This window comes from Budorcas taxicolor, chromosome 2, assembly GCF_023091745.1.
Source record: "Budorcas taxicolor isolate Tak-1 chromosome 2, Takin1.1, whole genome shotgun sequence".
In the NCBI taxonomy this organism is placed as follows: Eukaryota; Metazoa; Chordata; class Mammalia; order Artiodactyla; family Bovidae; genus Budorcas; species Budorcas taxicolor.
This window is the reverse complement of record NC_068911.1, coordinates 7,802,658-7,812,806: the sequence shown is the minus strand read 5'-3', so window position 1 is coordinate 7,812,806 and position 10,149 is coordinate 7,802,658. Positions and strand designations below refer to the sequence as shown.

The following is a 10,149-nucleotide window of genomic DNA, read 5'->3' as shown; positions in this document are numbered from 1 at the left end:
CCTGGGTGCTGACCACTTGCCTTCCAGAGTTGGAGGCGGGGGCGGGGCAAGAAGCGGCAGGGTAACCCTGCAGGGTGGGTGCTCTGCAGGCTTCACGCTCTGCAGGCTTCACGCTCCGCGGGCTTCTTGCTGGGGGCTGGGAAACACCCTGCTTCCCTGCAAGGCTTCAGGAGCCTGGTGTCTCTGCTGGGGTCCTGGCAGGGGCGGGGGGGCAGTGTTGTTCAGGAGATAAGGCCTGAGGGTTGGGTGCCACGAACAGGGTACCTCCCGACAAAGGGTTGCTGCAAAGCCTCACCTGGAACCTCACAGGCACCCAGAAGAGCCCGGAAAAAAGCAGAAGGAGGAGCCAGCTCCAACGTCTTCTCCATGTTCGATCAGTCCCAGATCCAGGAGTTTAAAGAGGTCGGTCAGCTGCCCCTGGGGCTTTGGAAGGTTACTGGGATGCACGGAAAGCCTTTAGATGTGGGGTCAGCCCTGTCCCTGGGGGGTGGTGATGTCACTCTTAGAGGCTGCCAGGCTGCAGCTTAGCCCCAGATGTGATGAGCTGTCCTCAGGCAGCCCCACCCCCTCTATCCCCGAGTCTTTGCTGTGTGACCTCCAGCAAGCCTTTCCCCTCTCTGTGCCTCAGTTTCACTCTCTGTAAAATGGGGTTGCAGGGAGCATGAAATGAGGGATGGGCACAAAGCCCCAGGGGGTGCTGGTGCACAGTAGGAGCCCAGCTCGTTAGCCATCACTCTCATGATGGGAGGGCCAGGGCCTGCACTGAGGTTGCTGAGATAACAACAGGTGGGAGGACCGCCCCTCGCAGGGAGCAGGGACCGCTGGGGAGGGGTTGGGGTGGGAGGGCGGGTGGCTGCTCAGTGCCCGTGTCTCTGCCAGGCCTTCACCATCATGGATCAGAACCGGGACGGCTTCATTGACAAGGAGGACCTGAGGGACACCTTTGCTGCCCTGGGTGGGTGACTGGGAGCCAGAGGCCTGAGGCTTGGGGAGGAGCCAAGTCCAGGCCTTTCTGAAAGAATGGGCGGCTGCGGGCAGGTCAGGGTGGTTGGTGCAGGGGTGTGCTCTGGGGGCTGGTGTGCTCTGGGGGCTCCCAGGAGGGGCGGGCTCTGCCTGGAAGGTCAAGGGAGGACTCCCCAGTGTTAGAAGAGGACTGGTCAGGGGAGGGAGGTGGGTATTTCAGGGACAGAAGTGGCCCCTGCAGAGGCCTGGAGTGGGAGGGTGGGGGAAGAGTCAGCAGGGCAGTGGGGTTGGGGGAATGCTGGGGGTGAGGAAGAGGCTAGAGACATTCAGAGGTGGGACTCAGGGAATCCCAGAGTCCTCGCCTCTAGGCAGCCAGTGGATCCCTCCTGCAGCACGTGAGCCCCTAGGACCCAGGTCTTCCACTCCAACATGCTGCAACTTCTTTGGGCCTCAGCGGCCTCATCTGTAAAATGGGGATAACCACCAACTTGCTCTCATTTCCAGGGAGGCTGAGGTGGTGGCAGGGGGATGGTGAGGCTGGAGGCAGCCCATGGCTAAATGTGCCCCCATCCTGAGACTGCCCCCACCAAAAGGTGGGCAGGGCCTTAGGGCTGAGTGGAGGGATGGGAGAAACAGTAGGGCTGGGAGATTCTGCAAGACGCTGGGGTCCTGAGATCTGGGCTCCTGGGCTGCCTGCAGGCAGGGTCCCCTCTGACTCTCACTGTATGTGTGGGTGTCTCCACCCCTCCCCTCCCCCAGGCCGCATCAATGTAAAGAATGAGGAGCTGGAGGCCATGGTGAAGGAGGCCCCTGGGCCCATCAACTTCACCGTCTTCCTGACCATGTTTGGGGAGAAGCTGAAGGGTGAGTGAGGCACTGGTGGGGGTTGCCGAGGAGGGGATGGGCGAGCGGGCATGGGTAGGTGTGGTCCCGTGTGTCCACGTGCCCTGTACCGATGCACACCCCAGCTGGGGGCATGGTGTAGCACCGGACACCAACCCCTAGGGGCACACACCAGATCCTGCCTCAGTTTCCACCTCTACAGCACAGAGCAGGGTAATTGTCATGACTTCCGATTTGCGGGGCTGTGAGGAGCCCAAGGCTATGGTTTTTCCTGTGGTCATGTGTGGATGTGAGAGTTGGACTGTGAAGAAAGCTGAGCGCCGAAGAATTGATGCTTTTGAACTGTGGTGTTGGAGAAGACTCTTGAGAGTCCCTTGGACTGCAAGGAGATCCAACCAGTCCATTCTGAAGATCAGCCCTGGGATTTCTTTGGAAGGAATGATGCTAAAGTTGAAATTCCAGTACTTTGGCCACCTCATGCGAAGAGTTGACTCGTTGGAAAAGACTCTGATGGTGGGAGGGATTGGGGGCAGGAGGAGAAGGGGACGACAGAGGATGAGACGGCTGGATGGTATCACTGACTCGATGGACGTGAGTCTGAGTGAACTCTGGGAGTTGGTGATGGACAGGGAGGCCTGGAGTGCTGTGATTCATGGGGTTGCAAAGAGTCAAAATCGACTGAATGACTGACCTGAACTGAACTGAGGGGCCCAGGGGGACAGTTTGCAAGAAAGCCCTTTGCAGGACAGTGCTCCCGCCCTGGTCTCACCTTCCTGGCCCTGGGTTCATCTTGCGTGTTCTGTCTTACCACCTGTGGCCGACAGGAGGCGGTGGTACTGGGGGTGGGTGGGCTGGGTCCCGGAAGCTGCCATGGCCCACCCCAGAGCAGGCTGTGCTTCTCCTCTGGGGAAGGATTCATAGGTGAGGAGGTCAAGGCTCAGATGGGCCACACACCTGCCCAGGTGCCCCAGCATCGAAGCAGCAGGAATGGAGCCCTGACCCCTCTCCAGCTCTAACCACTGCGCTCCCCTGAGATGTGGCATCAGGCCCGGGCTGGGATTCTGTGGTCAGAAGGAAGGGCCAGCCGGGGCTGGGGCTGCCCTGAGGGGTGGGTCTTATCATCATCCCACTCTCAGGCTGTCCATGCCTGATACTCTCCCTGGGCCTCAGCTCCATCTGGGTTTAAGCCTGGGCCTCCTCGGACTTCCCCGGCGGTCCAGTGGTTAGGACTCTGCCCTTCCAAGGGGCGCAGGTTTGATCCTTGGTTGGGGCGCTAGGATCCCACACACTCTGTGGCATGGCCAAAAATTTGTAAAAATGTTTTTTAAACATAGAAAAAAAGAAGAGCAGGCCCCCCACAGGCCCTGAGGGTGGCCTTGGGCAAGGTTTATCTGCGTTTTGCACCGTGGCTCCCCGTCTGTAAGACGTGGTTTGTGTTAGTTTCCTGAGGCCGCGGAAACAGATGACCACGAACTTGAAGGCTCAAAACACCAGCCGTGTGTTCCCTCAGTTCTGCAATCTGGAAGTCCGCAATCTGACAGGTCAGACTCCACTGAGTAGCTCCAGCAGAGAATGCCTTCCTGTTTTTTTCTGGCTTCCGGTGGCCACTTTGCTCTCATCTCTGCCTCCGGGGGTCACACCGCCCCCTCCTCTTCTGTTTCTGTCTGTCTCACTCTCATAAGGACACTTGTCACTGGTTTTACGGCCCATCTCGATGAACCAGGATGGTCACTCCATTTCGAGACCCTTTCTTTACATCTGCAAAGGCCCTTATTCCAAGTGACATTTCCAGGTTCTTGACATGAGGACCTGGGGGCCACTGCTGAACCCACAGCCACCAATCGGTGCTGTCCAATCGGCAGAGGAGTGCCACCAGGCCCCCCTCTGGCCAGCTGTGAGGGGTTATTCCTGGGACCACAGTCACCTCCTCGAGGGGTGCAGAAGTCCAGGGGGCGGGGCTGGGGGCTCAGTCCCAGGGAAAGAAGTGCGTGACTCCAGCCAGTGACTTCAAAGTGAGTCCCGGAACGCGTGTCAGTCTGTGACTGAGCTAAGCGCTCTCACCCCAGACTGCACCTTTTTCTCATTTTCACAGGGGCGCCGCGGCTGAGGCTCCAGCTGAGCCTGTCATGCAAACTTGGCCAAGCCTGCAGTAGGGACAGGGGCTGGGGGGCTGGGCAGGCACCGCTTCGTCCCTCTAATCGGGATGAGGGCATTTTGCCACGAAGTGACCAGGGGAGGTGGCCTATCTGCCACCCGCTGGATGAGGTTTGCAGTCGGCAGAGGGGAGGCCCTCTCTGAGAGGAGGGACGGGAGGACTAGCAGGTGGTAGGCGTCCAGCCATGGGGCCTGAACCCAGGGCAACAAGTTCACATACAGCTGGTCCTCAGGAAGGTGGGCTAGAGCCAGCCTGCCCCAGCAGAGAGGCCCCTCCAGAGACCCAGGGAGACTGAGACCACACAGCAGGCCCCTCACCACAATCCCTTGGCCAGCCCCTCCTCCTGCAAGGCCAGGCTCCTACGCACCCTAGGCTGAGCCTCTGGCCTGGGCACACTGGCTTTCTGTCACCCTGCCTAGGAGAGGCCCACACCTCTGCTTCCAGGAGCTCCCAGGCCACCAGGCCAGCACTAAGCCCAGCCCAGTCACTCAGGGCCAGTCTCAGAAATGTTGAGAGACTCAGACATTGTCCTGTCCTGGATGATCCTAAAGAGGAGACACAGACAGCCCTGACCCAGTCTGATGGGGGAGATACGGATGACCTGACCCACTCTGAGAATCAGGAACACAAAGGGGCAGAACAAATAGGGGGACTTTGGAGGTTCAAACAGTCGTCTTCAAACCTTCCTCCCCTTGCAACTGGAGACCTCAGGCCAGCCACAGAACCTCTCTGAGCCTCAGTGTCCTCTTTGACAAACTGGAGACATCAATACCTACCGCATGTGGTGTGCTGGGGTTGCATAGGGTTACATGGTGAAGCTGCAGGATGGACTTGGCACAGAGTACTCAGATATGTTTGCGGTCACGACAGAGTAATGTTTGGCAAGCCCTTTACCATTAAATGGCAACCCGCTCCGGTACTCTGGCCTAGAAAATCCTATGGAAGGAGAAGCCTCGTAGCAAAGAGTCAGACACGACTGAGCGACTTCCCTTTACCATCAAGGACACGTTATCTTAACCAGTCCTGGTAGACAGGCAGCAAACCCCACCTTGGTCTCCATTCCAGCGATGACAGAGCTGAGCCTTAAGAAGGAAGGGGACAGCCCTTGGTTCCCAGTGAACAGGGAGGGCAGTGTGACAGAGGGGAAAGAGCACCAGGTAAGGGTTACCAGATCACCCGCTGCCATTCACACAGTCCCTGAGGCCTTGGGTGAGACACTTCCTCCCTCTGGGCCTCAGTTTCCCCATCTGTACCACCAGGGGGCTGGGTATTCAATCCCACTGTGTTAGCAGAACCAGGTCTTCTAACGACATCTGTCCCCAAAGCCCACACTATAAACGTGAGAAAACCAGAACTGCTCTGGTTGTGCTCTGCCTCTCCCAGCCCCCCACCTCCACCCTACCCACCCTTTTGACCCACCTGCCCCTCCTCTGGCCTAAACAACCTCTCAGACTCCTCCAATGTCGCTGCCAGGACCTACAGCTCCCAAGTAAGAGCTCTTTCTCCTTTACCCATAGCCTAATCACAGGGCATCAGTTATGAGAACTTGGACAAGTCACTTAACCTCCCTGAGCCTCAATTTCTTCATCTGTAAAATGGGGCCAGTGGTCAGGAGGATTAAGCAGGTAGTAAATGCCTAGTAAATGAACTTGGGCAAACTGCAGGAGATAGTGAAGGACAGGGAGGCCTGCTGCCGTCCTTGGGGTTGTAAAGAGTCAGCCATGCCTGAGCGGCTGAACGACAACCAGAGCCAGTGCAGGCTGATTGGCTCTCAGCACAGCGTCCTTGGCGACTGTTACTATTCCTTGGTTCTCAGAAAACTCCCTTCTCTCTGGCCTCACTGTGGACCAGAAGCTGGGGAAGAAGCTCCCTGAACCCTTGGCCTCTACAGGAGCCCTGGGACCCAGTGCCAACCGCTGACTGCCCTCTTTATCCTGTGTCTGCTGCTTCTAGGTACGGACCCCGAGGAGACTATTCTCCACGCCTTCAAGGTGTTCGACACTGAAGGGAAAGGTTTCGTCAAGGCTGACTTGTAAGTTGTTCTGCCTTCTGCTTTGGTTGTTCCCTTCCCGGAGGCTCAGGGGAGAGATGGACTGGGGTAGGGACGTGGGGATGGTGGCCCAGGCTCCTCTCCTGCCCAGAACTCAGGTAGGTTCCAGCCAGAAGCCAGGAGGCCGCTGCCCTGCCCAGTTCAGCCATCCCTCGATCTCCCTTCCACTTCCTGGGCCTCGGGGTCTCCGTTTGTGGGGAAGTGTGCCAGGAATGTGGGGTCCCCAGGGGATGGCTTCCCAGTGGCAAGGGAGGATGTGGTGGGAGCAGAGGTGGGTGCTCCCTGAAGGATGACTGAGGATTGTCATGGCTGGAGCAGAGAACACTCTAGATGCAGGAATACAGTGAGAGAAGAGCCAGGCCTCGGCCTGTTTAGGAGGAGAGGGCTGTGTGTGCCGGGGGCTGGGTGGGTGGTAGGGGAGACAGCACAGAGTGGTAGGCAGGGCCCGTGTTGGGCAGCCCTGGACCCTCGGCGGCAGGGGCCAGTGGGGCATGGGAGAGCCTAAGGAGTTAGGCAGGAGCAACACGGAGGCCAGCCTGGAGGAGGAGAAAAGAGGGCTGTAGCTGCTGCAAGGGTCTTGATTGACAGGGATAGAGGGAGGAGAGCAGCTGGGTGAATGAAATACAAGAGGCCAGCACCGATGGGATCCAGGGTGTTGGAAAAGGAATGGGCCAGATTTTGGCTCGAGTGGAGGCAGGGATGGAGGTGGAGCCACAGGAAGGACCCAAGTCCTCTGGGGCTGCAGACAGAGCGAGGAGGCCATCGTGGGCAGCTGTCCGGCAGTCGCTGGGCTGGCATCCTTGAACGTGGGAGCAGTGATGCTTGCTATGCCCGGGAGCCTCAGCCCGGCGGGAGCACAGGGCAGAGAGCCAAGACTTGGGGGCAAGGCGGGCTGGGCAGAGGCAGCCTGTCCAGGGGCTGACACACTGAGCTGACCTCTGAGCCATCCCTTCAGGCCTCCACGGACTCTGTGGGCCTGTGGGTGGCCCTGGGCAGGCAAGATTTCTTTGTCAGTCACAGGCTTCCTGACCAATTACCAGGTTGCTTCAGGCATCGGCTAGAGGCTAATTTTGCTTTCTATTAGCGTCAGCACGTGATGGAGGTGGGGCAGGAGAGGGCAGGGGGCCAGGGAGGAAGTGGGGGACAATGTCTTGTCCCCCAGACATTCTTACAGTCCCCCCGCCCCCCTAAGTTTTGAGTCATACTCTCCTCAGGGGTGGGGGAGGGCTGCAGCCCCCCCCCCCCCCCCCCCCCGTTTACCCAGCCCTCAGAGTCCACGTTCCCACCCCCATCGTGGAGGCCTCAGGAGGCACCGGGGGTACCCCTTGGAGTGGCCTCCACCCACCCCTCTCCTGTCAACCTTCGCTCCCACCAGAGCAAAGTCAGGGCTGGGAGGAACCCATGGGGGACGCCGTTTTTGGACCCGAAGCCGCCATCCCCAGGCTATGGGGCCTGAAAGACATGGCTGCCCGCCAGGCAGGCCACAGAGAAGGCTCTGGTTGAGACAGAGTCTGTGAAAAATCCCCGGCGTTTAGAGCTGGAAACTGTGACTGTCCTGTACTAACATAAATAATGGAAAATGTGTGTCGGTCCTCAGGGGGAACGAGGCTGTGGCATCGCGGGGCACGTGGATCCTCACAGCCCAGGTCAGCCCTCTGGCCCCGCCCCTGCGCACTGCGGCCCCGCCCACCACGCCCCCCAACGTCGAGCTCCTGGGGGCACCAGGCCCTCCCCGACAGCTTCAAACATCCCACCTCGGGCCACTTCTCCAGTTCCCCCGCCCACCTCCCCCGACCCACCGTGGGCAGCTGCTCTCCCTGACCACTCAAGAGGACAGGGCCCCACCACTACAAATCGGTACCCCTCCTGAACCTCAGCTGACCTCTCTGCAAAAGGGGCATAAAAGTGCTCACTTCCCAGGGCTGGGAGGAGCAAAGGAGACTTGGGCTGGCCCAGGAAGGCATGGAGCTGGGTAACCTTCCCGCCCCTTGGCTGAGTGCAAGCACCATCACGCTCCAAAGCACCTTACAGATGTCAGCAAAAATCACAAGCTGAAGAAGCAGCGTGTCTAGAACCAGGGCAAAGAGGCTCCCCTCTGTAACCTGGGAAGATCCCCTGGAGGAGGAAATGGCAACCGACCCACTCCAGTATTCTTGCCTGGAGAATCCCATGGACAGAGGAGCCTGGTGGGCTACTCGGTCCACAGGGCCGCAAAGAGTCAGACACGATGCGGCAGCCGCACACAGTCTGTACCTGCAGAGTGCACAGGGCAACATCGGAGTGGCCGCCACGTCATGCCGGGGCCCCAGCTTATGTCACTGGGCCCTCCCCCGATGCAAAGGGGAGAGTCCAGGTTATAGAGGAAGCTGCGCGCTGCAGTGGTCGCCTGAGGCCACACGGCCAGCTGGGGGCTGCAGGGCTGGCCCCGGCTGGTGTCCTCCTGGGCTGGCCCCTCAGGGTCTGTGTGTCCACACACAGAGTGGCCGTTTCCCTCCTTCCCCTGAAGGTGACCCTTTCTCTCCCTTGAGCAGCATCAAAGAGAAGCTCATGACTCAGGCAGACCGGTTCAGTGAGGAGGAGGTACGAGCAAGCTTTTCAGGGCACTGCCCGCCCCTGCCCACCGAGCATTCCTGGGAAGTGCCCTGTTTTCAGGGGTCTGCTGACAGGGTTTCCCCTGACTCCTTGGAAGGCAACAAGGATGGGTGGGGGTGGCTGCCGGCCTGGCCTTAGTGCTCACCCCCCCACATCTGCTAAAAGGGGAGGGACATTCTGCATGATGCCCTTGGGTGACCCCTGGCTCTGTCCCCCATTCAGCCCTGGTCCAGGCTGACTCCCGGCTCCTTCCCCAGGTCAAGCAGATGTTTGCCGCTTTCCCACCAGATGTGTGTGGCAATCTGGACTACAGGAACCTGTGTTACGTCATCACGCATGGCGAAGAGAAGGACTAGACGGAGACCACGGACCCTCCCCCCCCGAAACCCCCCCACACATTCAGACGGGAGGGGTGGCCTTTGAGGAGTCCCCGTGGTCGACATGTGCGAAGAGAAGACTCCCTGGCTTGTGGGTCAGGGGCAAAAGCAAGAATAAATAACGCTAACAAGGTCTGAGTTCTCGTGATTAATGCTCCAGTTGGGGAGAAAGCGAAACATTCCTATGCTGTTGGTTTTTCCAAAACTTTTTACTTCCTGGCTTTGCTCAAATGTTCCTGATGAGCTGATGTTTAGAACTAATTGACAGTTTTAATGATCCCCAGCTGGGGCACAAGACACTGCCTTCATTTATGAAGCTTTTATTGAGCACCTAGTGCGTGCCAGCCCTGGTACCAGTCCTGGGGACACGGAGAGGAGCCAGCCCTGTCCCGGGGCGGGAAAATCATGCAGTAAGGAGGACAAGAATTGGGGTGGGGACACAGTGGGGAGGAGGAGGGACTGGGCCAGCAGAGACCTGGCAGCTAGGAGCCAGACAGAGGCAGAGAAGGCGGAGAGGAGGACTCCAGGGATGCTTAAGTCAGGGGGCAAAGATTTCTTAAACATGGCACACAGCACCCACCATATAATAAAAGGGCAGAAATTGGACCTCCAACTGAAAACTTCCGTTCAGCAAAGGACACCATGAAGAGCCTGTAAAGGCAAGGCCCAGGCTGGAGAAGATACTGGCAAGAGACGTCAATAAGGACTTCCCCAGTGGTCCAGTGGCTAAGACTCCTTGCTCCCAATGCAGGAGGCCCAGGTTCCACCCCTGGTCAGAGAACTGGAGCCCACTTGCCTCAACCAAGAGTTCACATGCCGTAACTAAAATATCCTGAGTGTGGCAACTAAGACCCAGTTCAATCAAATACGTAAATAGAGAAATAAATAAATGTCCCCCCAAATAGATATTGACAAAGATCTTAAATCCTGAATATACTTGAAAAAAAAAAAACCCTACATGTCAATAAGGGAATGATAACAACCTAAACTGAGCTTCTCGGGTGGTTCAGGGGTAAAGAGTCCACCTGCCAATGCAGGAGACCTGGGTTCCATCCCTGGGTCAGGAAGGTCCCCTGGAGGAAGAAATGGCAACCTGCTCCAGTGTTCTTGCCTGGGAAATCCCACGGAAAGAGGAGCCTGGCGGGCTACAATCTGTGGGGTCGCAAAAA

At 58.3% G+C, this 10,149-nt stretch overlaps 1 protein-coding gene across 1 annotated transcript; it reads left to right on the top strand.

Annotated features, from left to right (window-relative positions):
- Positions 1 to 315: 315 nt before the first annotated feature.
- Positions 316 to 8,959, top strand: MYL10 (myosin light chain 10). Its single transcript, XM_052664374.1, has 6 exons — positions 316 to 402; positions 880 to 955; positions 1,723 to 1,827; positions 5,915 to 5,993; positions 8,543 to 8,591; positions 8,861 to 8,959. Exons 1-6 carry the CDS (start codon positions 367 to 369, stop codon positions 8,957 to 8,959), a joined length of 444 nt encoding a protein of 147 aa, XP_052520334.1. The 5' UTR covers positions 316 to 366.
- The last annotated feature ends 1,190 nt before the right edge of the window (positions 8,960 to 10,149 follow it).